The 16890-nt window shown below is 41.2% G+C and overlaps 1 protein-coding gene across 1 annotated transcript in view; it reads right to left on the bottom strand.

Annotated features, from left to right (window-relative positions):
• The window catches only part of LOC108576200 (neuronal acetylcholine receptor subunit alpha-7-like), a 216268-nt gene extending 210300 nt beyond the window's left edge, over nt 1-5968 (bottom strand). The window contains exon 1 of the mRNA XM_017939144.1: nt 5923-5968. Within this exon, the coding sequence (XP_017794633.1) occupies nt 5923-5968 (46 nt within the window). The remainder of the gene's footprint in view (nt 1-5922) is intronic.
• Nucleotides 5969-16890: the final 10922 nt, after the last annotated feature.

Here is a 16890-nt window from a genome sequence, read left to right as displayed (position 1 = left end):
AAGAAATACAGAGGAAAAGTTGATTAACGTTAAACTTGTTAAGGAAAATGGTCGTTGAACGAAAGCTGGCCAAAAATGAGGGAAGCTTGTTCGGTATCGTTCGAGCTGAACTGACAACGACCGTCCCCCGTAAAAATTCCGCTCACGAGAGGAGCACTGTTAACGAAGAAACGAAATTCATTCCGAAAATAACTAATCGAGAGGCACGAGAGGGGCAAAAAGAAGGTGGACAACGGTGAACCGGTTTAAAGACAACGGTCGTGTGTGATGAAAAATGGCCAACAGCTGGAAGCTTGTTTTCCCGGAGCTTCTCGCAGCGTTTGGCACAGTTTTCACTCTTGACGTGCATGATCGCGCCTGTCGAAAGAGCCACGCGCGCGACAAGCGGGGCAGAAAGAGAGGGTGAAAGACGGGGGTTGCGAGCGTGTGATTCCGCGCGCGCGCGTTACCCTATCTTTGTGTATGTGTACTGATGCATGTGCTTCGGCACAGCAGCGGCCGCGAGCCTGTATCAGGCAGCCTCTCTCGTACAGTGTCCTCTGCTTTTCAAGCGAACAGGCGTGCGCGTCGATACGCCGCTGTTGTACACCCACATACGCCCATGGCCACCCACACACGTGCGCGCTTACGCACGTAGCCAGGCCGAGGCAGAACGCGCGTACTCGACGCGTATGCAAGTGGAACCTGGCAGTACACGATGCAGAATCCGAGCCAGTGGAAAGCGACGCAACGCACGGCCAGCCGTGCCGCTCGAATCATCGACGTTTGCGGAGCTCTCCCTCTCTCTCTCTCTCGCTCTCCCTGTCTCTCCTGATCTCTCCCTGCTGCTCACTATCTCTTGCTCGCTCTCCCTGTCTTTCTCTGTCTCTCCCGATCTCTCCCTGTCTCTCCCTATCTTTCCTCGGCTCTCCCGATCTCTCCCTGTCTCTCCCTATCTTTCCTCGGTTCTCCCGATCTTTCCCTGTCTCTCCCGGCCTCTTACTGTCTCTCCGAATCTCTCCCTGTCTCTCCCGATCTCTTATTGTCTCTCCCTATCTCTCCCTGTCTCTCCCTATCTTTCCTCGGCTCTCCCGAGCTCTCCCTATCTTTCCTCGGTTCTCCCGATCTCTCCCTGTCTCTCCCTACCTTTCCTCGGTTCTCCCGATCTTTCCCTGTCTCTCCCGGCCTCTTACTGTCTCTCCGAATCTCTCTCGATCTCTTATTGTCTCTCCCTATCTCCCCCTGTCTCTCTTTGTCTCTCCCTGTTTCCTTCCTCGGTTCTCCCGATCTTTCCCTGTCTCTCCCGGCCTCTTACTGTCTCTCCGAATCTCTCCCGATCTCTTATTGTCTCTCCCTATCTCCCCCTGTCTCTCTTTGTCTCTCCCTGTTTCCCTGTCTCTCCTGATTTCTCCCTGTCTCTCTCTGTATCGTTCTCGCTCTCTTTCGCACTCCACGTGACGCGACGTCGCGATGGACGCCGACTGTGGAGTCCCGAGCCGATGCTCGGAACCAGCACGCCGAGTGCACTGAAGCACCGGTTATCGGCTCTGATGGTCGTCGAGCTTCAACTGGCCACCTGGGTATTTAACGTTCTGGTCGCCTGGCGTGCACATTGCTTGGAAACTCTAAAACGACAGATCTTTGATTCATAAATGATTTATGCGATGGGAAAATTCATGATCCAGGTGTATAACGAGATAGCGTGTGACTAGCCACCTGTATAATCGAACGAATATTAACCAGGTTTAACTGTAGTACACTTTACAAGAGAATTATCCTCTCTCTGCGACAGGATTTTTTGCATGTCGATAGCTAATCCATAGCACGTGTATTTTATCTGTGAAAAATGCTTACTCCTAACAATGGAAATAATTCACTGTATTCGGTTATTTCAACAGTTGCTATGCAGAACAATATATCATTTTAGTGTAACAATAAACGTGTTATACCGAGCGAAAATTACTCCGCGTATACATACGCCTTTCGTACATATTGATGTGCCTATACACCGTGTATCAATAAAGTTCGGTATTGAAACTGTCAATGAAAGTGCTATAGAAATATTTCTAACGTGTCGCAACTCATCGTGCTCTTATCAATTTTTTATATGCTTGAGGTTAGCTTAAAGAAAGTCATGTAGGTGACAAACAGGTTATTTTAAAAAAACCCGTTTCAGCATCATATCCCTAGATACCTTGCAATCTCCATATAAAGCACATACTTTAAAAGTCACACAGGGTGGAAAAGTTACACGATACACCCTGTATATACGTCTTTCGCAGTTGAAGGGTTAAGGGTTGCAAAGCAACGAGCAGATGTCCGCGAATTGATCACGGAATATACGGGACTGTGCAATGGGTCATGGATTTTTACGTGTTCCATGGAACGTGCAAATTACGGGTCAGCCTTTATACAGTTGGCCGAACGGGTAGCACCGTTCCTATCGTTGCTCCGGACGTATTGTTGTTCCCTCTCGGTTTTGCGTCACGGGAACGCGCTATGTAATCGCCCGGCGATAAAACTGTTTCGAAATTTATGTTTCATTGTTGCCTGACCGTTTTTAGCATCTCCTTGGCCAGCTCATATTTTCGCCTGGAATTGATACGTTCACCTGATAGCACACAGGACACGATCGTGTGTTACAGGAAACGATCCAGCGAATTTCTCTTCCTATTTTCGCGACGATCGGACGCAGAAGGGATGAAAAGTGGCAGGTGATTTCTTATTAAGTTTATGTTTACTCTGTGTTCACCGCGAACGGAAAACACCGTAGCCCCCGTGTTTTACGGCGTTTACACGGATCATAAAAGACACGTTGATCACGTCTTCGACCCGTACACCCAGGTTATTTATGAGAGGAAACGAAGAACCACGGATGGAGGAAGTAACAAAGCGAACGAACAGCCTTGTTAATCCGTGCTTAATATTTCATCGTAAAGGGTCTCTGTGTATCTTCGGGAATGAAGTAAAATTCCCTTGGATTCAATTAATGCTTGTTGCTCTTCGGGAAATTGAGGCGAAGATAAAAGATAGATGCTGCGTTGTTTGCAATGTAGAGTATGTATGTTGTTGACAGTGAAATATTGAGAAGAATGTTAGATTATTTTTAGATTATGTATATTTCAATTTGAAATTGAAATGAGCTTATAGCAGAATGTGGCATAATTGGAGATATTAACGATGAAAATTCTAATGTTTCCCTTGGAATAGAAAAATTTGGGGAAAGAAACTTCTTTTGAAGAAATTTTCGTTGGAAATAAAAGAAAGTTAGTTATATTACTTTAGAATAATTAATCTATTAAATTACAACAATAGCTAAAATCAAATTTTCTTATATTAATTCATTTTATTCAACAATAAATACTTTTTATCTTATACCATCCTGGTATTGGACTTTAAATATGCCAAATTCTCTAATTTAGATAATCTCCTTATCAAAAAAATTCCTTCATACATAATGCAAATGAGCATACAAAATGCTCCTAAATATACTCGAAATAAACTGAAATCAAATTTTTACTCGTTCAATTTTCCGTCAGCTACTTCCATCAGACAAGCACGTGTCTGATCGTAAAAATAAAAACACCTAATATCATCGTCCAGGAGACAAAATCTAACACAGTCTACATCTCCTACAGGTATATTTACGAAAATCCTTTGATCACATTCTGATTGCCAAGTATTGCCTGAAATTGATATGCTTACCATTCAGTTTGTCAACTCGTGTTTCCCACGCACATTGCGTGCGTATCTATATACACACGTACACATGTATGTACGAATACGCAATGTACACGCGTTGCATGTAATGTATACAGAATGTACTTGCAACCCCGTTAGGAAATTTACAGATAAGTCGGTAAATCAAGATTGACCGTATCTCCGATGAATACAAATCTACAAATTTCTTACTTTCGATAACGTTATCTCACTATTATATCCTAAATAATCCAATATCACGGTGAAAATAATTATCCATTTAACAAGTAACATTAGGTCATCCTGAAAATTCCCGCGGTTTTAAGAAATGGCTGTAAATTTCATATTTCTCAAAATTTCGCGGCTTAAAACCGCGGGAATTTCAAAAATGATCTAACACTACTCGTTAAATGAATATCATATTTCTCAAAATTTACGCGGCTCAAAACACTAATTAAACAGAAAAAAAATTCCGGAGTAAAGAAATTCAGAGATAAGTGAGAAACCGGTCAATTTCGATCTTCGAAAGTTTCCTGACAACGTTCCAAATGCACTCTGTCCACGCGCTAAGAAGCAAGAATAATAGTCTCTCCCTAGTTCCTCCCGACAGTTTCGTCTAATTGAAACGCGCAACGCAGTGACAGGTCTCTCTGGAAACCGCGTGGGTGACTTAGAGGATCCTCTTTGCACACCCACGCCGCGGCGATTGTACAGAAAAAGGTGTGAGAAAGAGAGAGAGGGGGGAGAGAAAGGACGAAGGAAGGGACGATAGTTGGAGGAGGCCCCAATTAATCAAGCGTTACGCGAAACGGAATGAGGGTAACAGTGAGGAGTCCGGCATCGCGTCAATTAAAATCTGCCGCATCGGAAGCTGATTGTTCCGTCCCGTCGAGAAAAAGGTATCATTGCGAAGCAAGCTCGTTCTCCTTTTCTGTTGACAAACGCTTCCGGGCCGGTCCGCTGAAGAGGTTACACGGAGAAGAAAAGCACGTGAATGGAAGGAGCCCCGGCGCCGTTCGCGGAGGAGGGAGGCGAAATTTAACAAAAATATCCCCGGATGGGCAGGCAAATATTTAGACTGCGGTGATTCCGCGCGGAGTGTGTGTACGTTCAGTCTGCCAGTTGGAATCAGCAGCCAGGCGGTGTTTAAAGGCAGAGCGACAGCGGTGTGTGCGCGCGTCACGCAGAAAACGTCGCCGGTGACGTCAGAGTGCCAACACGTTACGTAGCAAAGCAACACCTTCCTCCGGGCTCATTTGAAAATCGCTGCGCGTCTTGAACACTCGCGAAAATAACGAGCTGGAGAAACGTGGTCGTCGAACGTTGAACCGCGGCGTTTCTCCCGGTTCGCGGGCGGCGATGCTTTAAAGTGACAGTTCGATCGGAAATTTATGGAGCTTCGTTCGACGCTTCGAGAGGCGAAATTTTTCGAGCGTTTCACCGGGGAGGAGGGCCTTGAAGAGACCCGAGGTGAAACGGAATTATTAATCGCGTATGATCCTCCGGGAAGGAGGACGCGAAATTGAAATTTCGAAATTGGGAGTACGATGTGTCTCCGCGATTGACGTTGAGTTATCGCAACTCGTAAATACGTTCGAAAGTTGGTGAACGCGCGAAGATTAAAAAACGTGTTATAAATCAGCCTGTTGTTTCAATCCTGTTACGTCGCCCCGGTTATCAGGTGAAACTGTTTGACGGGGTTGAATCGTTTCAATCGGGGAACGTTAAAAAAATTGCCCACGGCAGCAGACGTCGTTCGTTCGACGACGAAGATTCATCGACGCGGCCCGGTGTTCTTCGTTCTACCCTTTCGCGGATTCGAGTTGGCCGCGGTGCCGAACAAAACCGTCATCCACCGGTGTATGCAGAATCCCCACGGTGAAAACCTGGCGCAACACAGAGACCTGCCTCGTTGCGTTTAAAGATTGTATCGCTCTCCAGAGACGTAGCGTTGTGGAAAGAAAATAAAAAGAACTGGCAAGTAGACGAATTGCAGAGACAGATAGAGAAATAGTGACAGAGAGAAGAATAGGGGGTTTCACGAGAGAAGAGTAAGAACGAAAATGGGGATGATTAGAAAATTGTTTGGATATGAAAGCACCCGTCTTTGACCGTACGCGTCGCGAGAGAAAAAAAAATATGTGTGATCGTCTCTAAGGACGAGAGCCTAGCACGATGAAAATAGTGTTCGGCTGTAGAAGAAGATATATGGGTTTGCTCTGTTCTATTGTCAGCACAACTCACCCGATGCAGCCAGGGCTATAGCCGCCATAAGAGTCCAACGTGTCATGTTTGCACGATTGAGGAATCGGAGCAGCTCGCTCCTTCCTCGATCACCACCACCTCCGCCACCACCGGCTTTTTCTCCGCCTCCTCCACCTCCTCACTGTTCGGTTGTCCTCGCACGTGGCTGCTAACGCGTCGAACAGGAACGAACCAGCTGGATCCCGTAGGTCACTTTTAGATCTGTTACGTTCACGCGATGATAACGACCGATCGAGTGTTCAGTCTTCTCAGGGTCCACCTGAACGTACGTGCCCGGAGCACGGCAATGGCATCGTTTTCGCTCTATTAGGGGCACGTGACAGCCTCGATGGACCAGCAGCGTGTCCCTTCGCGTACACCTCGCACGCACTAAGCTCCAGCTCGGTTGTGCCTTGCTGCGGCATCGTTGGGCATCGAGGACATCTCTCTTCTTCCTCTCTTACCTACTTGATGTACCTCTCTCTACGTTCTCTTTAAACTCGAGCTCGATTTCACCCTCTCGTCTTCTACGTCCACCACATACGTTTCTCCTTCTAGTTACCACGTATTCGTCCCTTAGCAGAGGAGACTGTACTACTGGTTGCACACCGTAGACGGTAGAGTAGAGCGTAGTAGGGAAGTGTGTACGCGAAAATGACTTGCACAGCTCGGAGAGACGCGTCTCTTCTCGTCGAGCCACCAGCTCATTCGACCGACTTCCGATTCCGAGGTTTCCCGCGCCGTTGTCCGATATCCCCGCCGATTCTCAGAGCGCGTCTGACTGTCAGCACCGTGACGCTACCTCGTTCAACATCCTTCTGATCCCCCTCAAGATCGATCCTTATCACGGATGTGTTGCACCGTCTCGCCAGAGTGTCCTCGAGTTTCTCTCCCGTATCTTGTCACAGGATTGTCAGATGCGCCCTCGCCGGCGACCAACGCTGGACTGATTTTCATTTGGCTGCAGCGCCGCGCGGTATCGCCGCCTCGGCTCTCTTTGGCGCTAGCGCCCTGTGTGGCCTACCGCCACCAATGTCTCTCTCCTCCTTGTTCAACCATCCACAGTGGCCCGCTCCTATGTTCCCGTCTTTCTTGGATCAATCCCACCCTCTCTCTCCCATTCCCTTTCCCTCTCCGTCGTTCTCGTTCACCCCTGAGCGGCCCACATCCGCGCATCGTGGGGTAGCATGGTATACCATGCGGTACAACCCCCTTCCGCCGTTCTCTCGTCGGGTTTCCCTCTTCGTCCCGCTGCTATAGTGCATGCCAACATCGCCGGAGAAGAGAGAATCGTTACTATGGCGAGATCAATATGATAGGACGGCGCATGCCTCGGTATCCTTATACTTGAACCCTTCGTCTACCCGTCTCGCTTCAACCAAAGTCAACCCGACGATACTCATCCTACTCTTTGCTCGTCTTTCTCCCTTCTCCATCCTTCGAACTTCCCCTTCTCGACTGGTGTGGCACTCGCACACTCTGTCACCTCCTCTCTATCCCACCAGTGACGTACGTAGGGGAGAGAACATAGTGTGCCAGACCGTAGGTGAGCGCGCGGCGTTGACTTAAGTCGCTTCAGTCAACAGAGAACCGTATGCGGGAGGATACCGTCTTCTCTCTGAGTCCTCTTAACGCCCCGATGCTCCGATTCTCCTTTGTGTCTATCTACCTTTTGGCTCCCTTCTTCGGTACGTGGCCCACCTTCATCCGTCTCTCCTCTCCTTCTCTGATCTTCGTTCGTGGCACGAGGAACGGAAAGAGCAGCCGGCCAAATCTAGAAATGATTCCCTCCTCGAACCAGGCCCTTTCTTTCTCTCTGATTCATCTTGATCCAACCAGATTTCTAACTGTTCCGGACCTACCTCTCTGGACTCTCTTTTCTGTCTCTCTCTTTCTCTGCCTGTTCCCTCGATTGAGATCGTTCCGCTAAACTACCCGATTCGTGGTTCGTGTCTTCTGTGAACGATTATAAATACGATTGTTGGCATTTTTCGGCCAGTTAGTTCGAGCTACTTGTTTGGGAAATTGCGTGCAAAGGAAAGGGAGTACGGTCGAGTTAGCAGAATTTTGAGAAGTATCTTTCGCAACGGGAGCCGGGGTCCTTTGGTTCGCAATACGATGAACAAACTAGGTCGTAGTACGTCGAAAGCTCGATAATGGTCTCTGTTTTTGAGGGATTTTGTTTTAAGGATTTTAAGAGCCATCGGATCTCCAGATCGCCAGGGAACGTTGACAAATTCTTACACACGGAAAGCTTGAATTCTGGGGGAAAGTATGTGTAGACGAGAAGATCGAGGGATTTTGCAAATCTTAAAATTATTATTTTCGAAATATTTAGTTTTTACAAATCTTGCACAAATTTAAATATACTCTCCCGATATTTTCTGGTAGAAATTGAGACGTGTGACGGAGATCTCCGTTATTTCCTTGGATTTCAAGGAGTCCGACTTTGCCTCGTCGATTCGATTGTAATCAAGAAAGGAGAAATTTGTTAAGTACCGTTCAATTATAGAAGGAGTACGATTTTCTTCGAACCTGCAAAGGTTCACCGTCAAAGGATTCGCGGTATAAAGGACTGCCGCATCTGTGCGGCAAATTGCGGCATTTTTGTTATTAATTTTTCATGCTTTACTGCGCTCCAATTTAGTTTTGTGCCCATTCTCTACTCCCCATCGCTATATTTTATTCTTTCTGTATACGAAAGTGCTCGGTATTATTCAATTGTTCGTAATACTTGAACCATCTAACGCTTCACCAGTTAATACCATTCGAAACGTTTAATATTACAACATTTGTACGGTTACGTTTCCTCGATCAATTTCTCGTTCAATTTTAAATATCACTGTTACCTTAACGTTCTCACCGTTGCGAAACGATTACCCTCTTTTCACCTCCCGTTGATCCCTTCTCTCTCTCTCTCTCTCATTTTTTCACCCGTTAATTTCCCTATTCTCAAGTGAAACCCGTTCTGTTATTCGAAACAGCATTAAAATATCTTAATTAAATCCGTCTGTGTTGTCGCAGAGTCGCACGCGTTCGTATAATACAAGAGGAGGAGACGAAAGAAATTCTTCATTTTCCTAGATTTAGGCTTCAATATTTCCACGAAATTTCACTGTGAAATCCAGCATTTGTGAAGAAGCTTTGGGTACGTAACTCGTGATCCCACCGATCTCCTCTGTCTAGTTTTTCCATTACATTTTACCATTCGTTAGCTGGAAAACCGGCATACTTGATTCCATTGTTCCCATTACTGATGCACCTCTCGCGAGCCCAGCCTCGAAAGAATCAACGATTCCAGAACCACTTTGTGGTTAACAGCTTCCGAGTGGCGTGCTTAGCACTCGCCGATACTCCTTAACGTTACGCTGCTCAAACTCCCTTTTGTTCCTTTCCCCCGACGTATCTTTCTACATCGTCCTACGATTCTCTTACAACGAGTGCGGCTACGTGAGTCTGGCGACCTGTTCTTCGAAAACAGGGACACCGCTTGACGAGCCTGGTTACGTGGGAAATCGAGCATCAATTAGCGGAAACACTAACGATTCGCTGCGCACGGCGAGAAGCTGCGACGATTTCCCGTTTAACGAAGCTAATTCCGCGAGGAAATTTGATGTAATGGCTATGGGTGTTAATTTTCCTTTGTTTTCTTTTTTTTAGATTTGGTAAGTTACTTTCATTTGGAGTTTTTAAATCTTTGAATGCGAATAACGTGAGGTGGAGAGTTTGTTCGTGTTACAGAGGGGGTGTAAGTTACTGTGTCTGAGGTTGAATTTATTTCAGGGGAGTTGAGAAGGAAGAAGGAAAAATTGGCACTTTGAACGTCTTTGGAATATCTTAAATTTAAGATTCCTTCTTTTTTTTTTTCATTTTGGTAAGTTGGTTTGACTTGGAGTCTTTAAATCTTTGAATGGGAATAATCCAGGGTATGAAGTTGTTCGTGTTGCAGAGGGGATGCGAATTATGTGTGGGCTTAAATTTCTTTTGTTCGGAAGAAGGGAGCAAAGATTGCCACCTTGAATATTTCTGGAGTATCTAATTTTAAATTTTGGAACTTTGGAATATCATTTTTATCTAACTATAAATTTCATAATTTTCTAATAAACTTATATCTAATTTTGAAACTCATCATTTTTATCTAATTTTAAATTTCACAATTTTATAATACACCTTTTATCTAATTTTAAATTTCATAATTTTAGAATGTAATATTTACCTAATTTTAAATTTCCAAATTTTACAATACAACTTTTATCTAATTCTAAATTCCCTTTCTATATTTCCTCGTCTGTCATTTGCATAGAAAATTTTCAATTGAACTGTTCACACTTCAATATTCACACTTTTATGTAATATAATTTCCTCGGTGCAAGTTTTACACTGAATTTTGCACAAATTTCAATATTGCAGTTCTTTAGACTCGTCGACAAAATGCATCTGCGGTCACGTCATTTTCCAAAATGTCACATTTTTTGCCAGGATTAGCGAAGCTGTCGAATAACAGGAAGAAAGAGTAGAGCATTAGGATGAAAAGCCCGACAGGACGCTCTGACTGACCCAACATTTTATGCTTCCGAATGCACCTCGATTAGAGAATCTTCCTTTTATTGTTACGATGAAATTTGTTCTATTTTTCTTTTTTTCTCCTTTTCCTTTTATTTTTTTCTTGCTGTCGATGAAAACCGTGGGAGGAGATGGTTTCGTTTTGTTTTAATGCGCGGCTTGAGTCCTCATTGTTCGCTGACGTTTAGATGTTGCGTCAATACATGTTTTACGTAGATTTTGAAGCTTACGCGAAATATTGATGCCTGTCACGTGCAAAAATTTCGGCCACTGCTTCTTATCTAAGAAGTGGCGGAAAATGGAAATCTTCATTTTATTTATTACAGTTAAAAATGTTACCGTATTAATTTCTTTGTTTTTTAAATGCAGAATAGTGTTTATTTACTTGTGGAGATTTTCGTCTGAAATATTTATAATTTGCAAATCTTCAAATTTATTTAATACAGATACAAATTTATGTTTTTTAATTACTGTGATTACATAAATAAGAATGAAAGGAGTGAAAAGGACTGTCGTATTAATTTTTTAATTGTAGAATAGTGTTTATTTACTTGTGGAGATTTTCGTCTGAAATATTTATAATTTGCAAATCTTCAAATTTATTTAATACAGGTACAAATTTATGTTTTTTAATAACTTAATGATTCTTCATTTTATTTATTACAGTGAAAAGTACTGTCGTACTAATTTTTTTTCCTACATGTAGCATAATATTTATTTACTGGTGGAGATTTTCAACGGAAATATTTATGGTTTGGATTTTTCGAAATTTATTCAACACGTTGAATTAATCTTACAATATGTCACATCTTTATTTCATTGCTTATCGTAATCTGTTTTTCATTTTACTAATAATATAACGGCACGACAATGTACGCAAGCACCTACGATTTATTTGTCATGAATATCGAAGCCGGGGAACATTTCAGAATCGGGAAATTTCAATGACAATATTGTTCGCTGTATAGAACATAAATGTTGTAAAATTTAATGGTAAGCGTCAGTAAACGTTAATTACGAAGTATAATCGCTGCTCTTTTCATCACGCAGAATCATTCACAAATATGGAATATTTGAACGTTTCACACAAACTCATTTATTCCTAAGGAAATTTATGCATTTTACCGCGATATAAGTGCTTTTCCAAGCTTCACACGATAAAAGGCTTTATTTATTTTTCGCGCAAATGAAATTTTATTGGAAAGCCCGAAAAAGAAATTTCATTATTTTTATTATGCTATATGCATCCATTTGTTTTTTACATATGTCTTCCTCGCAAATGAAAATTTATTGTAAAGTAAAGAATTACAATATTTACATACGAAAAATTTCATTCTTTTTCTATTCTGCATGCAACGAAATGTTTTATAGAAATGTGTATGATAAATTAAAGATTAACTTTTCTATCGCATACGACGAAATTTTTCACAGAAATGCACATGATAAATTAAAGATTAACTTTTCTATTGTGTCGAACGAAATTTTTCACAGAAATGCATATGATAAATTAAAAATTAATTTTTCTATGGCATACAACGAAATTTTTCACAGAAATGCGTACGATAAATGAATGATTAATTTGTCTATTGTGTACAACGAAAGTTTTCGCAGAAACCTTGGATATGATACATTACCAAATTTCGTCCAATTTCGAGTGAAATTGATAGCACTCATCCAGCAATTATTCGTCCCATACCGTTTCAGATTATCGCCGATGAACAAATGTTTGTTTCTTCTGGCGAAGCTGCGCGCTATCGGCGATTATTACCTGAATATTCTCGATATTATCGATTACCCGATATTACCAACGTCTCCATGCTTGAGACGTTGGAGCGGCGTCGTAACGGCACCACAACAGAACGCTAATTAACCTGAACGCTGGCAGGGGACGGGGTTCAGGGATGCAAACTAGGGAATACAGATTTCCATACCGTAATCTCTGATCTAAGGTGTTTAAAATGAGGCTCGAAATATTTCCCGAATACAACGCACTCGGGTATCGATTAATTATGCAATTAAGCGAAGTATTATGTCAGGTATTTCCTGTCCAAGTTAAAGGGAAATCTGCTCGTAAATGAACACACAATTTTTCCCTTTCGTTTACCTCGATTTCGATGAAATTTTCATGTACAAGAGAAGCGAATTAACGTGAAAATATTCGACACTTGCCTTTTCAAATTTTTTTTTATACTTTTCAGTTGTACATTATAATTACAACTGTGAAGTAGGAAAATTCGAAGAGGCACGTGTCGAATATTTTCACTCTTCCAGTTGTAATTACAAGTTGTATTATAATTATACCTCGGTTAGTTGTAATTAGTTAGTTACAACTCGGAAGCAGATAGACGTGGGAAAGTATATTCGATACGAAAATTACGCGAACTTTTGCGCGGGCAAAGTTTCCGACAAGTCGTTGAGCGCCACGTAGTTAAAAAATAAAAAAGACAAGAGAATGACCGTAAAATTGAAAATATCGCAGAAGACGTACTTTGCATCGGTGATGCTTTCAGTTTCAATTCTATTACGCCGGCATTTCTTACTCGCCGCTAAACAGACTAAAAGGTCCAATAATATCCTTTCGCACAACTTTCGACCCGAGTCTCCATTTAAAAAAATGTTACTCTTCAACTTCTTTCACCAGCTTTTCTCACCTTTTTCTAACAGAAAATCGCCGTGCCGTTTAGTTGATTTTTATCTGTCGCTACTTTAAGTACAGCAAACGTGAAATATTGTAAAAAATATAGTTAGCGTTCGAAAAATATCATTCTTTTACTTCCAACTTTCTTCTTAGATCTTTCAATCCTGAAAGCTTCGGTTGACTTAAAAATCTTCAACGAGACAAGAAAAAGTACAATGAGAATTTTATCGACGTTAGTTTTCTTATCATCTTTCTGAATTATCTCTCAAAAATCTTCAATGCACTGTGCACGAGAATTTCAGCGAAACCATTGTTTATACTAAATTCATTTTTCTCTATCGTCGTTAATTTACCTTTCTAAATTATCTACAGGTGCAAATCTCCAACGTTCCACCTGACACGATCTTACACTCAATTTTACACTCATCCTTGTAAACGCATTTCCACTGCATATTCGTAAATTAACGCAATCACTCGATGATCCACCGCATTTACGCTCCTCCACCAAGAACTACCTGCGTCGAATATTTTAACAAATCTTTATTCAACAATTTTCAAAAATTTGCAAATTACAAACAATAAAACTGTCTAATAATTTCCAAAAAACAAGTATATGTACCTACGACAATAAAATATGTTCCGTGAAACGCAGTTGACACAGAAGTTACCCGTTCGTTTCATCTCACCTGTGTACACAGTGTCCACAATAATAAACGAAATTAAGCTTCTAATCGTGATGGTAAAATACAGGTCAAACGAGTCGATACTTCCCGCTTCATATTTTAAACACGTAGTCTAAAAAATTAGAGATTCCACGGTCGAACGAGTGGATATCATTTTTTGGGGCGGAAACCGGTGTGCCGGGGAGGGATTGAAGGTGACTATGCCGCGAAAGTTGCACGGAATGCAATTTCGTATTATTGGCCAGTCGTTCGGTTAAAGTTGACCGCAATCTACGCGATGTCTTTCGCAAGTTCACGAAAGGATCTCTCTCTCTCTCTCGTGTACGCGTAAGCCACGTATATGCCGTAAAATGGGGTTGTAACAAACTGCGGTATCATTAATCCGGTAACGCTGTAATGGAGTTGGTTAAAGTTCTGTAATTGCTTACAGGTGACGCTGCTCCATTTTCGATTTCGTGTAAAATAAATTGTCTTTTTCTTTGTTTTCTTATTTTTGGACGTTTCTGATATTCGGAAGGTAAATGAAAACGGTGTACGTTAGATTGAAATCGTGTGTCGCTGTTTGATAGGAAACACTGAACGCCTTCGATGTCGACTGTAATTTTTTCTGTCCTTTTGCTGGTTTTTACTTGTGTAATTCTAATCTTCGTTTGGAAATTATGAATGCAAGGGATGTTCGTGGTAACTTTTATTAATAGTAATTGGGAATAATCATTTTTCCAGGCACATTGTGCACTCTTCATCGTCGACACTGTGTTATTTTAATTTATTTTAATATTTCCTTATTTAAATATTTTAAGTATTGAAATGTTCACTGCCGTTTTTTTACAAATTTCAATCTTTATTTGGGGAAAGTCACACGCAATTTTAATGTTCAAAATAATCTCCATAAATTTGGACGATCCTTCTATATATTTATTTGAAATTAAAATATTCTAAATGTTTAAACATTCTCTGCCTTTTATCACAAATTTCAATATCAATTTACGAGAAGTCGCACACAATTTTAATGTCCAAAGTAATCCCCATAATTTATGACATTTTTCCAGTTTTGGGAAACTAACGAAAAAATCTGACGCTTTTAAGTCGGCAAAAAAATTCACACCTAATAAATTCATTCGAGAACACTGCGCCTTGTTCCTCTGAAAGAGCAACTCTTAATTTTTTCTCACGACACAACGAAAGTTTGATCTGCAAAAAGAATCGAAACGACGGAGACGAGTGCGTGCGACAAAGAAACAGCTTCTTCAGATTTGTTCACTATGAATCAAAGTAACTTTCAATCACAGGGACAGTTTCATTAAAAACAGTGTGAACCAGGTCATCGATGAACTTCGACACCTAAGTTCACCGCTTTGCCTTTCAGCTTCCCTACCGAGTGTCACGTGCAGGACGTAGCACTTAAAACTGAACACTATATGCGGAGGGGGTCTTTTATTTTACATAGTTCCGCCTAAAAAACCGTCCGACACGGTGAATTCAGGTCGACCCTCTGTAATTTGACAGCATCCGACCTTAAAAGGCTCTGCAACGTCTTCGATGATCCGTTTTCCGCGATGTTAAATCATGGAAGACGTGCCTTCTTCGTAACATTGCCAGCGACCTTGATATTTAGGTGAAACGGGAGAAATTTTCGATTATGTCAAAGGATTTGTCAGAAATACTTGCCAGGAGATGTAAGATACTTTCAGCTTCGATTCTCGACACTTTATATTTCAGTTTCTTCCGTGGATTTACAAGTATCAGAATATTCCGATGCTTGAGAAAAGTTCAATCGATCAATTTCATAGTTGTATTATGTACGAGTCTTAAATTAGTATTTTCCTTAATTATTGTGTTCTTTATGTACGGAGCTAAATCGTTCTGTCTCGAATTGTTTTACGGTGGAGTAATTTTATCGTCGGAAAAATCATGGGACAAGTGTTATCAGAAGGTGACAGAACAGTAGACAGTATAAGTTTTTCACACTGACTTTTCTCACGTATAAATCTTCAGACCTGGCCACTTTTGAAATAATATTGTTTTATATGTAAAATTATTTCTTGAAATAAAGCAACACAATTTTATCGAATTTCTAAAGCAAAATAAAAGCGTTAGTTGAAACTTTCTTTCATAATTATTTCCTTTTCGAAATACAATTGTGTTGTATTACTTCAAAAAATAATATTGAAAATAATCACCTTGTGATAGTTAGGGAATAGTTATTTCTTATTTCAATTACAAATAAACATTGCCCAGCTCTGTGAAACTTTGCAAATACTCCTTACAAATAAATTAATATGTAATAACAAAGATATGGAAGAAAAGCAGTTTTATATTCGCTTCTTAAAAAAGAATTACCGTCATTTTTTCCCCTACGGGGATACGCGTCCCTTTAAATGGCTCGGTTTGAATTTTAAGGGTTGTACGATTTCACAAAATATTCTTATACGATTGAAGATCCGTATCGGCGATATTCTTTACGGCATTCAATAAAGCGGCTGTAGTATCAACTGAGAGTTTTACATCTCCTATCCGTAAATCAAAATCGTGCGTTATCTCGTACCTTTCCCTCGGTGATTTTTAAAGTTTACGTTTTTGTCCACATTTTTCTGATATCCGCGAAACGTATGAATGTCCACCGAGAGAAATTTACTTGGAACATTCGTTCTTCATTTTGTCGTGCAATATGATTCACGATAACTTCACTTTAATGGATAGGTACCAACGATATATTTCTGTTAGCTTTGAATATCGGATTTTTGCGAATAAAATTTGTCGAAACAGAAGGAGATAAGAGTTTACTTTTATCCACTCGTTTTGTCAAGTGTACAAATTAATTCTCCTCCTTTTTCCCGAAAATTTCAACGTTTCTTCACGGAAAATAATTTATCGAGTAACTGACAAATTAATTATAGAAATTTTGGCAATTTAAAGGGAAAGAAGCCTCTTTTTACCGAAAAAATCAACTTGGAATGTTTCTCAAAAGTTAAATAATTCACGTGTCGAGAAGATCGTACGCTGCATTGTAGATAGCACACTTTTATTTATAAATCAAAGAGAATTCTTTATTTCAAACGTTTCAATCCTAGCCCGCGATGGCGG

This window comes from Habropoda laboriosa, unplaced genomic scaffold (genome assembly GCF_001263275.1).
Source record: "Habropoda laboriosa isolate 0110345459 unplaced genomic scaffold, ASM126327v1 scaffold212, whole genome shotgun sequence".
NCBI classification, from domain to species: Eukaryota; Metazoa; Arthropoda; class Insecta; order Hymenoptera; family Apidae; genus Habropoda; species Habropoda laboriosa.
The sequence above is the reverse complement of the archived record's forward strand: the minus strand, read 5'-3'. Positions and strand labels throughout refer to the sequence as shown.